This window comes from Copadichromis virginalis, linkage group LG3 (genome assembly GCF_057382275.1).
Source record: "Copadichromis virginalis isolate Kocher_CV1m ecotype Utaka linkage group LG3, C_Virginalis_male_GT1.1, whole genome shotgun sequence".
NCBI lineage: Eukaryota > Metazoa > Chordata > Actinopteri > Cichliformes > Cichlidae > Copadichromis > Copadichromis virginalis.
In genome coordinates, this window is record NC_140620.1 from 22,128,354 (window position 1) to 22,145,231 (window position 16,878).

Here is a 16,878-nt window from a genome sequence, read left to right on the forward strand (position 1 = left end):
CAGATCAGATGAAGGCTCTAGATTAGACAAAAATAAAAATCTCCATCTTGTTATTGGGAAACTGGCAAAATGGTAGCTGTAGAGTGCATTAAGTCTGATGTAGAAGAAGAAGAAACACAACATCTACAGCGCTTTGCTGACTCAGAAGACTCGATGACATCATCATGTTAACTCATCGTCCAACCCAGCAGGAAGATGCTGCTGAAAAGGATTCAGAGTGATATAGAATGGGTCTATGCTTGCTGTCCCTCACAGCGACCTTCATGTTTCTGTAAAAGTAAAGTTTTTGTAAAAGTAAAGGGGAGGTTGTCATATGTCCTCTTTATTGGGGAAAGAGTCGAAACTCCTCCGAACTCATCTCTCCAACAAAGCCTTCAACCTTTAGGGTTTGTTCATTTTTTATTTTCCATAAAGGGTCCTTATGCATATTTGACTTTGTGTCGCTTAGAGCCATGGGCTTTGATTCAGGTATTTGGATAGATGTAGCCACCATGACTGGTTTCTTAATGTTTCCAGGCCTCAACTGAAGTGTTTTGGCCATTTTGGAACAGGATTCTTACTTGGCACACAGATATCTGAAGCACTGACTTACTGGGCTGTTAGTGCAATTGACTTCACAGCTAATCATATTGTTTGTCAGATAGTTGCTTTAAAGTGGTCCAGAAGGCACAAACACCGTCTACTGTTCGGGCACTTCATTTAGCTGAAGAACTCTGTTTTTGATATTTCTGAAGTTTATTGCGTTCACCACCTCAGCACTGACAAAGCTCACACTCTTAACTCATCTTTGTGTCAGATATAAATTGTCCATTCTCTACTTCAGAGATGTCAGCCTGGCCTCTTCAGTTTCTTTTCTTTGTTTTCCTCTTCTTTAAAGATGGAAAAGAAGAAATAAAAAAGGAAGTTTTGTAGAAATCACCGTCCTCAGATTCCGATGGCCTGACAGAGAAGAAAAACAGCTGCCACCGTTAAAAAAGAGCGACACGACCGCAGATACAGACATTATCACCGCGGACAGTGTCCTGCATTAGTGACCGGTGTCTGGAGTAGAGATGGACCGATCCGATATTACATATCGGTATCGGTCCGATACTGACCTAAATGACTGGATCGGATATCGGAGAAAAATAAAAAATGTAATCCGATCCATTAAATATCACGAAAGCACCTCACAAAACTTGCAACACGCCGTAACTCACCTCAGAACGTTAGCATGTCGGAGCAGTATGCATCACGTGATAGAGCGGCGGTGGCATGCCGGACCTGTCGGTGGTCTGGATAGCATTTGGAGCTTCGCTAGCAACCTGGCATTTCATCTCCGACAAAGTTATCCCCGAGAGAAGTAAAGCAAGTGTGTAAGTCCATCTCTGAATGTTTGTAAAGCATTCCTGCGTTAAGCTTAACGAGCGACTGCCTCTCGCTCTCCGGCTGCTACTTCAATCGTGAAACTGCTTAAATGATCAGCTGATCGGCTTTTCTGTCGCAAGTCCGTCTTTGTTTTTGGCCCACTTTGCACCAGAAAGAGGAAACCAGCGGCTGAACAACAGCAGCACGTTTAAGCTTGATAAGCTGTTGTTAGAATTTATTTAATATTACTTTCTACACCAGGATCTTTTTCTACGTAGCTGACGCTGGTAACTGTGCAGGGGCGGATCTAGCAAAGTTTAGCCAGGGGGGCCGATAGGGCATTAACTGGGAAAAGGGGGCACAAAGACATACTTTTCTTTCTTATTCTCATTTAAAATGTCGAGCTTTTAATAAATAATTATCTGACACACAAAGTTTTAATTTGATGTAAAATGAATAGAAGTCAATTACTGTATATAGTGACTATTAAGTCTAATATATATACCCTAGTAAGCTATAGTACTTTTTCCTTTGGGAAGGTACCATCTGTGCAGTCTGCAATTTTGTTGAAGAAAGATGTTGAATCTATTTAATATTTCTTGAAAAATAATTGATTTCTGTGCATTTTTTTTCACACTGCATCAAATTAAGGTTGATTACGTCGATTAAGCATCATGAGGTGGCGCGTGAGGGGTGGTTCCCTATTTTTTATTTATTTATTTTTGTTGTTGCTGGGAGTTGGAACCCTATTAGTTAGGTTGCTTAATATTTACGCTAAGTACTCTTTAAAATACCAGAATAGGGAGGATGGTGTAGGTCTAAGTTTATTAGATTGATCAGTATTGCTGAACTATGAAATATTTTTTTTGTATACAGGTATAACAGAATAGCTTTAGTGTAGTTGTTGTTTTAAACTTGAGTATGAACTTGCAGACTTGCAAAATGCAGCAAGATATTTTAAAAAACAGTTTTGTTGATTAAAAAACACTATATCGGATTCATATCGGTATCGGCAGATATCCAAATTTATGATATCGGTATCGGTATCGGACATAAAAAAGTGGTATCGTGCCATCTCTAGTCTGGAGGTCGGGCTGACCCGTGTCACCCATACTTACGATGATGGCTGCTGTGGCAGAAACTATGCTGTTTAATTTCCATTAATCGCAGCGCCTCGCTTCAGTTTCATTCAGATAATGATCCAAATGAGCTTCTCTTAAATCTGTCTCACCGCTTATCCCCATCCATCATTTTCTCCACTCGGCCTCCGGCTCACAATAAAATCTGCCGTCTCTCTGTACAGCCGTCCTCAATTTTACACCATCAGCCATCAAAGAGACATCTGAAATGTAACTATAACTTCTGCCATCACGACCCCCCCATCATCGCTGGGATTGATTTGCCCGAGGAGACATGTCTCACAGAATTCCCTCACATCGCCTCTAAAAAAAAAAAAAAAAATCACATTGGTGTTTTTATAGACCTATGTGATTTTTTTTCTTTTTTTTTAAACATTGTTTTTTATTGTCCTCAGCCTTTATTATTGTTTGTGATCATTTATGCATCATTTATCTTCTACTTTTTTTTAATTAACTTGTTTTTAATTTTATCATTTTATGTTTTCTTGTTACTCCTCAGCCTTTCTAAGGCGACAATTAAGTGCTGAAAGTGCCACAATATAGTGACTCTCGCCGTTTGTTGTGTCGAGTAGAGAGTTGTAAACATGTATGAGTGTCCGGTGTCATGGAGACCTGGCATTGTATGGTTCATTAAGAGGCTGCACAATGATCCTCATCTGATTGCTTCTGCTAGGCCATTCTGTCTGGCTTCAAACTGGTGATTTTTGCATGAAGCAGGTGTGCTGAATAAATCTGAATGAATAAAACTCCATGACTCATGGCAGCTGGTAAATTTAGAAATGTCTTAGTGTTATCCACTTAAGCCATCTTTTATTTCAAGGCTAAATGCCCCTTAAATTGCCTAAAACAAATGCTGAGGCGCTGCTAAGAGTTAAAAACAATCCAAATTCTGTTAGCGCCATGAAACGGGCACTAACAGATATCTATGAAATGTAAGTCAGCTAGTTAGTTTCCATCTAAAGATAATATAATATATTATGATTGAAGGATTTCTATTAAAAAACAGGCAAGTACACAGTAGAGCGCTACTACAACTTTTATCAGTTGGGCTAGTTAACATGCAGTATAATGAAGTGCTACTAGGTGGCTAGCTACAGAGCTATGGTCAATGTTGGGGAGTAACAGAATACATGTACGGGCATTATGTATTTACAAAATATGAGTAACTGTATTCCATTACAGTTTAAAAGGGTGATACTCAGAATACAGTGACTTTGTTGAAATAAATGGATTACACGGCGGTATTTTCCTGTTTTATATGTTAGGCTGTGCCCTCTCTATTTTTGGTAATTCCACGCTGGTGGAAACGCAAACAAAACACACATTAAGGGACTCTAATGTCTGTGTCTCAATCTCACGGCCAATGTCACCTCTACTTGCAGCCCACATAATGACGTGAAGTAATATTTTTTTAAAATGATTATTTAATTAATAATTTAATATGAAGGCAATAGCAGACTGCTACAGGCATAGCCCTAAAGAATGTAGCCTCATGGGCAGTGTAGTCCGTGCTGCAGGGAGAATGGACTGCCATACCCATTATGTGTCTGTGAGCGAGGGAGGGAGAAAAAGGAGAGTGGAAAAGTACGAGCTGTCACCGAGCAGAAACGGGAGCTGGAAGCATGTAAATATAATAATAACCACTGCAGCCTTACCTAATGTCAACCTACTGTTACTCATTTATAATAAGATTTAAAAATCTAGTTGGTATTGGTATGGAGAGTAACCTTCAGTAATAGTAATAAGTCACACAGCAATAGTACATTCATGTAGTTGTAAAAAGCATGATAATATATTAAGTAATCCAAAGTATTCAGAATACATTACTCTTATTGAGTCAACCAAGAGAACGTCCACAACACGAGGTTGATCATGAATATGTTGCTGCTGGGCGATATGACCCAAAACTCATATCTCGATATTCTTCAGCTGGATGGCGATATAAGATATATATCTCGATATTTTTGTTAAAGCCATAAGTTAAGAAGTTAAGGCATTAACGTCATTTTAACGAGATTAACGCTGACAGCACTAAAATAGTCATCTCCAAATGTTTTCAGCTCCTCTTTGATAGCTCCATGTCCATCTTGTCGTTACCTGCAGGTGAAGCGATGGGGGAGGGGGAGTTGTTCAGTGAAGGTGCGAGGTGAGGCAGAGTAACGCAGCGTAGAGTCAAAAGTGGACGAAAGAGAGATGCTATATCGATATAAACGATATTGTCACATCTCATATAAAAATATATTGATATGTTTAAAAACTCCATATATCGCCCAGTCCTAGCTGCGTAGTTTGGATTACTCGCTATGGAAAAGTCCCGATAGAAGTTTAATGTTCACACTCAAACCTGAGTGTGACCCGAGAGTGATTCTTTTCTGAAATGCTAACTGTGTTCAGTGTTTTTAAAACCTTTAAGACGTGCTGCACACAAACAGAGCTAATGGAAAACTTCAGAGGGCAAGAAGGATGGTCAGATGATTTCTGGGGACTCATCAAAGCACTGCTGCACATTAAAAAGACTAAAGCCTTGGCACTTAACAGGGGGATTACGCAACAACTTGAAAATAATTAGTTTCATAAATTAAACCAAAACAATACGATGTACATGAGCTCAGTTTGTTGGAGCCTCTTTAAGTGAGGCTGCAAGATGAGGTGCACCGACACAGACGTGCAGATGAAAACCCAAAGGACTGCTGAGCAACCTCTTTTCATTTATTGCCACATTTCCCTCTCAGACCAGTTTCAAACGTTGCATAATTGAAAAAAACCTGCTGATAGAAACCAATTAAAGTTATTTCTGGGTTTTGATTTGTCGCCCGATAAACTGAGAGTCAGTGAGGGAGTAATTGAGTGAAAAGTTGGGGAAGATGGATCAGAGCTGAGTCAGTCACACTTTATGATCGCTGCTTTAGTGATGAGATGAGCCTGGTTGTTACTGTGCTGCAGTCAAAAGTATTAAACTCAGTGAACCGCGAGAAGAACTGGGGGGCAGGAATGATGCTCATCCAGCGCCATCACACCACCCTTTATTCACCAAGAATGCTCTCCAGTGGTGACTCCTACCTAAAATAGGCTTTTTCTGATGGTTGCCATGGGTTCCCAACTATTCTATATCCCAGTGAGTAAATCCTAAACAAAGAAGAAATTCACCATAAGTACGTTTCCTCGCTTGACCTCACTGCCAGTGGTTCAGAGTTAACTCGCCCATAACAAACACTTTGTCGTGAATATATAAGTAACAAATGTTACGCACGAAAAACAAACCAGTAAACATTAAATTTATGAAATTCATCTTATTCACATTCACAAAAACATTTCCTGCTCAAAAACCGAAAAAGAAGCAAAGGTTTTTTTTTATTCCACCCCTATTTAACTGATCAAATATATCTGTTTTGGTTATACACTATAAATAAATAATAATAATTATACACATTCCCTTGTTATATTAGTCTATACATCTTTTTGTTTACGTCCATAATTATTAATTATCCATAATTATTAACTCAAAAACTATTGCAACAATACTCCCCCTGCCAGGAGGGGAAGTGAACACCATAACTTGAGACTAAGTGACGCAGGATTCTGAAAATCACAGACAAGTTCAAGTCTCAATGACCTTGACTTTGACTTCAAGCTCACTGAGACTGGAAATCAACTAGGATTTTCAAATTCATGCCATAAGTGCACGGGCTGCCTCCAGTATTTTAAATGTCATCATATCGAGTTATCCATATTTAATGTGCAGTACAACCATTGTATCCCCTATGGTTTTGATATATGGACGAGACAGGGTATTAAATATTTAAAATAAATTTTGACAATCAGAACCTGAAGTGGATAAGTGGAAGAGAAGAGACGGCCCGATGTATTACCCCGTTTCATTCATGTGGTGCTTTATAAACTAAAGGTTTTTTAATCTAATTTTTAAAACTGATATATATTTGTAAATCTTTTCAAATTGTCCTCGTGACTATTCCACAAATAAATTACTATAGTACACCTATGCCCACCTTTAGACACACCCCTGCATGTCGGTATCACTCGTCTTTTTAGCACTAAAGGGTACACAGGGCTGCCGTTGTGGAGACTTCAGAGACATTTTATTTGTCTCCACCTGACTTCACTGCCTCTTTGAGAGGCTTTTGAGAGGCTGTGAAATCAGCAGGATCATCTTTTCTGCTGTGGTGTTTTCAGTGGGCTTTTTGAGAAAAGTAGGATCCACTTAAGCTGAATCTTTTAAGGCCTTTTATTCACACATGCTCCTACATGGGTTTATACTCCGTTAAATTGATTTTCAAGTCACAAATGTGAGTGAAACACTTACGCTGTCCAGCATAAACGGCACAATTTTTCCGCTGTGTTGTCCGCTCCACAAGAGTGTTTATATAACATGAAACTTTTTCCTGCTGCTGGTAGTTTCATGTAAAGGTCAATGTAGTATTTTGGGTTCACAGGTTAAGTTACAACTGGCTTTACTGGTGTATATAAATTAAAGAGACGAATTGCAAATTCTTATTCATTGTGATGTTGTTCTTATACTCTGTGAGGTCTTAAAGAAGTCGTATGTACCTTGAGCTGAAGGAAGCACCCGTCTAACTTAATGCTGCTCCCCTGTATATGTGTTTGTACCGTCAGATGACCTGGAGCGCTGCATGTACCCCCTGCTGCCCGGCACCCCCCTCACTGGCACCAGCCTGCTGTCGCTCAAGCAGAGTCAGATCACCTCGGCCGTCAGCCTGCTCGACTTTTACTGCTGCAAAAACTGCTGGTTGCCCCCAGAATACTACCTGTACTCCACACCAGGGCAGGATGGAAAGCTTCTGTTACTGTACAAGGTTTCAGACTGACTAGATGTTAACACATAAACATGCATGCAGTTAAACATATCTGAGAGGTGTCGGAATTTATGCACATCCATTGTCCTTATATATGTGCAGGATCCAGTTAATGACATTTAGAGTTGCTGCACTGACATTTTTACAGTGTATTGGATCATTAGCACCTCTTCATGTGCTGTGTAACTAAGTGTTAGCTAGCTCTCTATCCACGCTAATTGTAGCTGTCTTTAAAGAAAGTAGTGTTAGTCATACTTCTTAACTTGTGCGATTACACAATAGACTTATGGCTAAAATCAATACTGTTTGCTATTATCTATGAAATATTGTTGTGGCTCATGCTATCCGCATTTTCATTTGGATGCCATTTTGCTAGGTTAGGAAGCTAACTCCTAGCTGTAACTTGACTATACTCAATGAATCAAGTGACTCCTGATTTGTGACATTATCTGAAAAAGGTCAGCTAAATTACGAGATCAGCCTTGGAAGTTTGGAGGAAATGGCAAATCACAGACTAGATTTTTGAATAATGTTAGCTTGCTTAAGGTTAGCTCAGGATTGACCCTAAAAGCTAAACGTTTCACTCCATAAATCAGTTTTCCTGTTGTTGTTGACACTAGTTTTCCATCATAGCTCAAATGGGCTTGATTACATAGGTGACTGATTTTTTTCTGGCTAATATTAGCTAACGTTAACATACCTGTTAACATGAACAAAATACCACCTGTACCACATGTAGCACCTAGGGGGCTAAGCTTGTGGATTGGGTGCAGATGAGTGTGAGGGTTGATTTGTGGCAGAAGGACAACAGCAAGAGTAAAAGGAAAGGTTTGAGGATGTCAGCTCGGACAAAAAGACAGGAAGTCGAGCTGAAGATGCTAAGGACACGATGAAAAGATTACAAAATGAGGACATCAGAGGAACAGCTCATGCTGAGTGGTTTGGAGGCAAAGTTAGAGAGGCAAGGCTGAGATGGTTTTTAAATTAAAGTGCAAAATTTTTATATACAACAGTAATAAAAATAAAAAGGAGATTGTGCACGAGAGCACTGCAGACTGCATTAATGCATAAACATGTACTCCATAAATCTCCATAAACAGCTGCGAGAAGGTGTAATACAGAAATATGTGTGTGTCTGTAACCATGCATAACATTAATGACGCAACCACAAATATAAACACAGCTTGACCGTACTGAATTATTTATAGCTTCTATATATTCCATACATGTGATTCTGCTGCAGGCACAAGGACAGATTATTTTACAGCCTGGTGGGACAGGGTTGTGCTGCGGGCTGCAAAGTCCACAGCAGTAAATTATGTACGTCACAAAGCTGAAATGCAACACAATTATGTACATAGATGAGAAATATTTCTATGTTACTCAGTTTAAACATTTAAAAACATAACTTTAAAAGTACAAATAAATTGATATTCAGTGAATTTTTGCTTATTACGTGTTCTTGTTTCAGTGAAGTCTTACATATCATGACCATCTCTAACATTATCCCGTTATAACATCCAGATTCTTCCTGTGTTATCAGCATATGAACATAAAAAAATAACGTTTATATTCTGTAGTGTGTGTAAAATTCAGCAGTTCCATTTAAAGCTGTTTTTTAAATTTTTTTTATTTAAACTGTTTCACAAGATGTTAAAGTTACAGAAACAGTCATAAAACCAGCCAGCAGCTCGCCTGTTTTTCTTTTGTTTCCCAGCAATGCAGTTTTGACTGTGACTTACCCCATTAATTACCTCCCCGGTCTTTGTGTGTCTTCATTTCAGTGAAACGATTGTTTGTTTCTACATTAACCAAACACTATGTGTGTGTGCGTGTGTGTACGTACATGTAGGTGGTGATACAATCCACACGAAGGACGTACATCCCTGACAAGCTGTGTGCTCTGCTGGATGATGCCAAGGAGCTTGCTGCTCAGACCACCCTGTGGAACCTGGGTACTCCTCAGCACACACACACACACACACACACACACACACACACACACACACACTGTAAACAGTTTTCATGTGAATAAATGAGTAGCTTGTGCCACACCCACACACTGCCCAGCCTCCCTGGTGTATGCCAGGGTGCTGGAGAGCAGACTGTGTTGAGTTGAACCTCAGACCAGGACTTGGACACGGATTAGGACCGTGTCGTAACTGAGGGATGTTCTGAGAGTATTGGGTCTGTTATTTGGGGCTCTTCAGCCCCACTCTTGGTTTGCATTTCTTCCAGTAAGTCAGACTCATTTGGAGAGTGCGGTGGACGTCACCAGGGTTCGTCTTTGGTAACAGTTCACAACTTTAATTGGACAGTAACAAATTGTAGGAGAATATTTCAAAGAAATTGTTAATAACGATGTTTCTGATGATATAGATAAAAGAACTGAACGGTGTTTTAATCGATGCTTGCAGCTTGGCATGCAGCAAATAGAAGTTAAGAAGTATCGTAGGTAGTGTTTTCTCTGGAAACTAAATAAAAGTGTAAAAAAGCCTGTTAGCTAGGATGAAGTTAGGTCAATCTTTTTAACCAGCTGCTGAAAGTCCCACCATGTAACAACATCAGTGGTTTCCGTCCCTACTCTTCCTATCATGTGGAGCGCAGTTAGCCAGTCGTTTGTTTACATTTAGGTCGCACATGACCAGCTGCTAGCATCTTCTCCTTCGTAGCCTGGATGTACTCAACAGTGAAACTGCTTGTTTTCTTGCATAATTTGGAAACTGTTCTTTGTTGGAAGTAACTCGCCTTTTAGCTACAAAATCGACATCAGCTGACGTGCATCGCTTGCAGATCTCTGACATGATATCATCTCGATATTATCTCGTTTAGAATGTAACTGCATAGCAGACGATATAACACAGCCCCAATGTAGAGATTTTCTAGGTGCAGCCAAACAAGCAGACACTCTGCTTTGGTTTTGTCGGGGTTACATCTCCTCTTGGTCTTCAACGACCTCCAGCATTGGAGCGGCGTGTAAATGACAGAAAACAAGGAAAGAAAGTTGAGGTTTCCGGTAAAACTTTCCAAGGTCCACACACAGGAGGACACCGTCACGCCTTTCTGTGATGAGTTTGGATCTGTGTGGGTTTTGTCCAGGTACTTTGGCTTCCTCCCACATGGCTTCCACCGGAGACATGTAGTTAGTGGGGTTAAGTTAACTTGTGATCAACTTAAGTGGTAGCTGGGATAGACTTCAGCCACCCCCCTGCCAACTTCCTCTAACCTCTTTAGAAAATAAGAAAAGTAAAGACAGGAAAGGTCTAAAATACTTAGCCTGGGTCAGTGGACAGGCTGCTGTAAAGTCAGAACATGTGTAGTTTAAAAAAAGAGCAACAGTTTCAGATTTGCACTTCTGTCTTTAAAAAGAAAACAAAGTCTTCACTCAAGCAGACAAGTCACCAACTATCAAATTAAAGGCAGATTGTGTGTCTTCCAACAGCATCTCAGACGGGAGGATTCATGAGTCACACTGATGTAAAGGATCTCAAAAGGAGGCTCTCTCACTTTAATGGCTGTTTTAATGAGGTTATAATAATAAGAGTTCTCTCCATCATCAGTATTCATACAGCAGGACTCCTTTCAGCAGCAGTCTGCTTTTTGCAGTCTCTCATTTGTTTCCATTCATGTTGTTGTCCAGGGTTCCTGCAGGGAATTAAAGTCTGACATTAAAATAAAGGAAAACACATTTCCTGTAAATGTGCTTTAGGAAAACGCATTTGAAGATGGAGTGTTTAAAAATAAAAAAAGATGCTTCATTGTTGTCGCCTTTTTCATCCTGCACCCTTCATTTTAGGGTGTAGTAACGTGGATCAGCACAGCAGGGGGTGTAACACTCACACTGAGCAAAAAGAGAAAGTCAAGTGTGCTCCAACCTTTTTAGCTTACAACAATAATGGATGTAGTCTTTATTGATAAATAAATATTAAATTGATGAGAAATTCCAACATTGTTCCTGCACTGTTTAAACAACTCTCAGTCACTTTAAGGCTTTTCTAACGTGTTAAATAAAAAAGAAAACCCCAAAATGCATTCTAGCATCTCGATCCATATTTCACTGCGTATGTTCTGTAATTATGCTTATTAAAAACAAGTCCTTAAAGATTTCATTGTCTTTATCAAAGTGGAAGCTAACAAATCGCACCATTAAAACATTAAAAATGAAAAACGGACATGGGCCTAAATAAAAAAGACAAAACAAAAACCACCAAATTCAGCTTTTAAAATGAAGTAATAGCAGTTTTTGAGTCATGTTCTTATTTAATTGGTGTTTTTTCAGTTGTGTTTATATCCAGAGTATTTAAACTGTTAGTACTAATGTACCTACAGTGAAACAAGCATTTTGAGCATAGCCACTGATTGGCTCACGGTTCAGGACCCTGCAGGGGCCACTCTGGCGGACAGTGATTTTTAGGTCACCTAAAAGCTGAAGGAAGGCAAGAAGAAACGTGGTTGTTTCCCCTGAGAGGAAAAAGCTGCTTGGCAGTCGTGCTGCGTCGCTGCAGCTGTCGGAGGCTGAACTCTCTCCACCTGCATCTCCCTGGGAGCCAATCGCAGCGCTGCCTGTCTGAGCCAGCGTCTCCTGAACCCTGAACACTGCAGCTTTGAGAGGATCTGTTCAAAGTGAGATATTTCAAATCAACACCACCTGCAGGCTGCGGGGAATAAAACTTATCAGCTCTGTTAGTGAAGAACTTTTTCTAGGTGTTTTTAACAGCTAAAAAAACCAAGTCTACAAGTATTTTATAGATATATTTGAACAGAAGTGAAGAAAAATCATGTGAATGGCGAAACTTGAAGGGCCCGTGAAAACCGTTTGTAGTTTTGCATGATTTTCAGTTCAAAATACGCCTTCTTTGTGTAATACTGGGCCTCTTCTCACTTTAATGCCACCTCGGTTGACATTAAACCTGGAAACCTGTTAGGGGGACACCACCCCTCTGTATTTTATTCAGCCAGAGGCACCCATCCATCCTTGGTGATTAGCTAGATAACAGAAGCAGTGGTCTAAGCAAGTTAAACCCAGACCTCCCTCTCACTAGCTACCTTTTCTCAGCAACTGACTTGGGAACCTGATGCATTCTTAAGCCAGCTGAGAGACATGATTCCTTTGTCTTGGGTCTCCTCCTGGGAGGACATGCCTGGAACGTCTCATCAAATGCCCAAAATAACCTCAGCTGGCTCCTTTTTGTAAGCTAAAGAGTAGCAGCTCTACTCTGAGCTCGAACCTGCCTCAAAGTCTGAGCCTTGCCACCCTTTGAATGAAGCTCGTGTCTGCTGCTTGTCTCTACCTTCACATTGTTTTTAGTCTCCACCAGAGCTCGTGGGCTTAGGTGAGGGTAGGAATGTGGATCGACCGGTAAATCGACACCTCTCCCTTCATACTCAGCTCAGGCACAGACTAGATACCTCAAACTCCTGAGGCACCACAGGACATCCAGAGGAACGCAGCCTACTCCCATGGCCAAGCTCCCACACATCCTGAAATACCTTTGAGAGGACAAGGAGCTCACCTGATGACCACGAACAGGACAAAAACCACAGTCTTCCTCCTGAATTCAAGGCCGGAAACACCCATGACCTCATTTTCTTTTCATACCGCTGCTCTCAGGTGAAGTGATTACTAGTTGAGGATAGTACGAAAATATAATAGAGCTCGAGTTTCTCTCTGAATGTGTCTCTTGTGGTTGGAGCTTAAAAGCAGCTTTAACTCGAAGACGTCTGGACATGAGTGTGAGGATGAGGAGAAGAAGAAGTGATTTTTAAAGCACCAAGAGGCTGAAATACGATTCAGGTGTTTTTCTTAATTGACTTCAGGAAGCAGGTTTGTGTCCCGGTGGTTTGACGCTCGGACCAGCACAGAACCCTGACATAATTAAGTGTTTTCTTTTTGCCTTTTGAAAACAAGATGTTGTTTTTAAAAAGCGTAGAGCAAAGCTGGGAGCGCCCCGGCGACTGGACGCTTTTAATCAGCCTTATTTGCACCGAATCCATTTTTTAACAGTTTCGCTGCTCCACGGGGAGCCTGAGATCTCTGCACATCCTCAGTCTCTTCCCCTTTCTCTCTGGCTTCCTTCATCTCTCTTCAGGCACTCCAGGTCACAGTATATAAATATATACACTGCTTAGACGCTTAAATCTTGCATACATTGGTGCTACTTGAAGATGAGAAGAAAAACCAAAGTCAGACCATTACTGACTCACTGCTAAACTGGTCGTGCTGCATGATGTTGGAGGCAGGATGCCATGGCTCACATCTGTCACATGCGCCCAGTATAAACCTGCTCTCCTCTGTGAAGATAACGGGGCACCAATAGTCCTGGTGATCTCTGGGTAGAGTCAGATAAACAGTGAGGTCCCACTAAGAGCAGGAGTGGCAGACATCAGGCTGAAAGAAAAGGGAATTTCACTGATCTGGTCCATCTTATGTCAACGTGGGCTGGATGTGGCACATGATGTTTAAATGAGGATATTGGACCCTCATGGAGCCAGATTAAATCGGAGACATGCGTGAGTAGCCCACTGTTGTAGAGTTCTGGCCCTGTTCCATCCAGCTCCAGTAACAGACACAGTAACACAAAGTAATGAAAAATCAGTCAAGAGGGATAAAGACAGAGCAGTGATCTGTGGCCATCACATCCTAAACCATTCTCTCGTTTGCAGTGCATTCTTACTTTTATTTACACCAAAGCAGGTTTAATATTCATTCACAAAAGTGTCTGCTTCCTGACTGAACAAACTGAAGTTTAACTGCTTGTGTTTTTCTGTTTGTCTTATTATTATATATAATAATGGATGCAGCAATAAAAACACAACTATCCATGTTACATCGATATCTCAAAGTCTCAGTATGTACACACAAAATGTAGTTTAATTTCATTGTAATAACCTTTCTTTTGTTATGTGTGACAAGGTAAAAAAAAACTGCTGCTGTAACATTCATTGACTCTGTGCTATGCATGTGAGACCAAACTAAACTCCCCAACATCAACAAATACAACTGACTATTCTAAAACACCATAAAGCAGCGAGAATATGAAAGTTCGTTGTGTAAAAAAAGAGTGGTTTTCAAACTTTTTTTGCCCTAAGCCTGTCTGTATTCATACCTGAAGAAAATAGCAGCTCTTTGTCTGGGCTCTAAAGTTAATTTGAATTCCTTTTTCCCCTGCCAACAATTATTAAAACAAGATAATTGAGAAAAAATAATATTCTGCTTTTGCCTTTCAGCACATACCTTTTCTTTACCTTTGCCCCTTCATAAAAGTCCACATTGATTCCCCTCTGGGCTTCGGCGTGTTTAATTCATTTCTCTTTCATTTACTTCTGCAGTTAAAATAACATTGAAGTTCAAAAATATCAACTTAATTGAAAAAAAGATTTTTTTCCTTTTCCTGTTCTTTTTTAAAGTTTGAACAAACAGTGTATTTATTATCTCTCTGCTCTTGCTCTTGACGAAGGCGGTCGCACTTTTCTCCTCTCCTCCTCTCCCTTAGCTTCCCTGCTTAGCCTCTTATGTCCTTGTCTAGTCTCGTGTTTTTTGTATTACTTTTCCCTAGAACACTCTCTCACAGTCTGTTCTCTAAAACCTAAAAGAGGAATTATGGATTGGATCAACTGGTCCCTAAATGCAATTGACACCCCTTTCTCAACGAGAAGTCTGGGCTCGGGTGAGCCTGACTGCTGAAGATATCTACCTATTCGGAACCATGGTAACAGGGTTCTGGCTGATCGGAGCTGGCTTGGCCCTGACTTATCGAAGAATTAAGAAAGCGGAACCGGCTGTTCAAACCCTCACAAGGCTGCCCGCTGGGATTGAAACGATGGGAGAGGCGTGAGTTTCTCAAAATGGGCTCATTGAGTGCAGCACGAATAAGATCTTGGAGAGGCTACGGCTGCTGTGAATAAATGGATTGGATTTATATAGCGCTTTTCAAGGCACCCAAAGCGCTTTACAATACCACTATTCATTCACTCTCACATTCATACTCAGAATACTCAGAATAAGATCTCTGACTGCAGACTGGATACATCTCGGAAGGGCTAGCCCGGAATAACATCTCTGTGCGTAAATTGGATCACACCTCGGGGAGGCACACTGCTGTGAGTTCTCAGAATCGGCTCCTTGAGCACAAGAAATGACAACATCACAGAACGCAAGTATGGCGAAGCTCACGGCTCTCCAACGGGAGATTGAGAGACCAGTGTTGGACTGTAGAACTGCTTTGAAATTCATATGAGCTGTTCGAACTAAAGTAAAAACCACCATCACTTCATGCGGAGACCCCCTTTGCCGCCAGCTGCGGTGTCAAGGCTGGAGCTGAACAAAAACACCCTGATAACGACTGTGTTTAGTCTGTCCCCCCCATTCCATGCAAGGCCACCTGGGTTGGCTGGAAGACTGTTTACTTAGCCTGGCAGGGCGAAAGACACTGTCTCAGCTGAACTCTGGACACGCACACACATACATATACACTGATATGCACACACTCATTCCCCCTCCCTTTCCAAACGCCTTCGACGCTTATTTCCTTCCGATGCTGACAGCGGATCAAGGAGACCAGCGCACGCAGGCCCGGATGTACTGTCTACACTGGCTGTCTCTCACCCTTTACCCACCCCTGTTGCTTGTCATGTGTTTCTTTGGTGTATTAAGTTTTTTCATGTGCTTTGTGCAGAGGTGTTTTTTTCTGTTCTCAAACTGATCTCCATGTTGGAGCTCAGTCTGGGGGGAGTTATTTTTTTCTCCTTATCTTTCCTCATGTGGTGCATTTTCCATTGTTATACCTCTCTGACCTGTCTTCCCCATGTGATGTTTTGTGTAATGTATGTGTTACATCCTGGGAGGCTGTGGGAGTGTGTGGGCGTGGTGTTGTCTTCTCTCTCTCCTCCTCCTTCGTTCTGGCCCCTCCCCTTGTCTCTCTCTGCCCCTGCCCTCTCCTTTAGGTCACACCTGCTGCTCATCTGCTCTCATTACAACCAATTACCCTCAGGGGTGATATAAGCTGGAGAAGAGCAGTGTGGAGGAGGAGGGAGAGGTTTCTGGTAGATTTCCTCTGTGCTGGTCAGAGCGTGCTACTGGCTTAGGTGTGGAACAGCCTGCTGCGTATGACCAGCCTTCTGGTGTGTGGCTCTTTGTGAGTAGTGTTTAACTGAGCAGTGAGTGCCCATGAGTGACGGCGGCCTTCATTAGTTTGTGTGGCCTGCCTGGATATTGTTTGTTAGCAGCGTTGCTGTCTCTTTCTGTTGAAACCTTATTGTTGCTTTCTTTGTTGAGTGGTCATTACCACTTTGGGTTGACCTCCCTGATTTCTTATTAAAGCAGCGGTGCTGTCTCCTTTTGTTGTTGCCATTTATATGATTATTGAGGTGTTTGCCTACAATAAAGATCTATTTTATGTTAAATACCTCTGCCTGGCGTTCTTTTCATTCCACCTGGATCTAACTGTTACTGTCCCCCACCCTCATCGCCTAGACTTTTATGTGGGGACGTAACAAAGTGGGGGCTCGTCCGGGATCGGAATGAAAGGAATTGGGTTGATTACAAGTGCGTACAGGTGTTT

General features: G+C 41.2%; 1 protein-coding gene across 3 annotated transcripts in view; it reads left to right on the forward strand.

The window, feature by feature from the left end:
• rbm46 (RNA binding motif protein 46) overlaps window positions 1–16,878 on the forward strand; it is a 42,126-nt gene that overhangs the window by 15,034 nt on the left and 10,214 nt on the right. For 2 of the 3 annotated variants that reach the window (XM_085448072.1, XM_085448086.1), the window contains exons 8-9: window positions 7,119–7,318; window positions 9,171–9,273. In XM_085448072.1, coding sequence (XP_085304198.1) covers window positions 7,119–7,318; window positions 9,171–9,273 — 303 coding nt within the window. Of the gene's footprint in view, window positions 1–7,118; window positions 7,319–9,170; window positions 9,274–10,760; window positions 11,048–16,878 lie in introns of those variants that run through there. The other variant, XM_085448079.1, reaches the window with a different exon arrangement.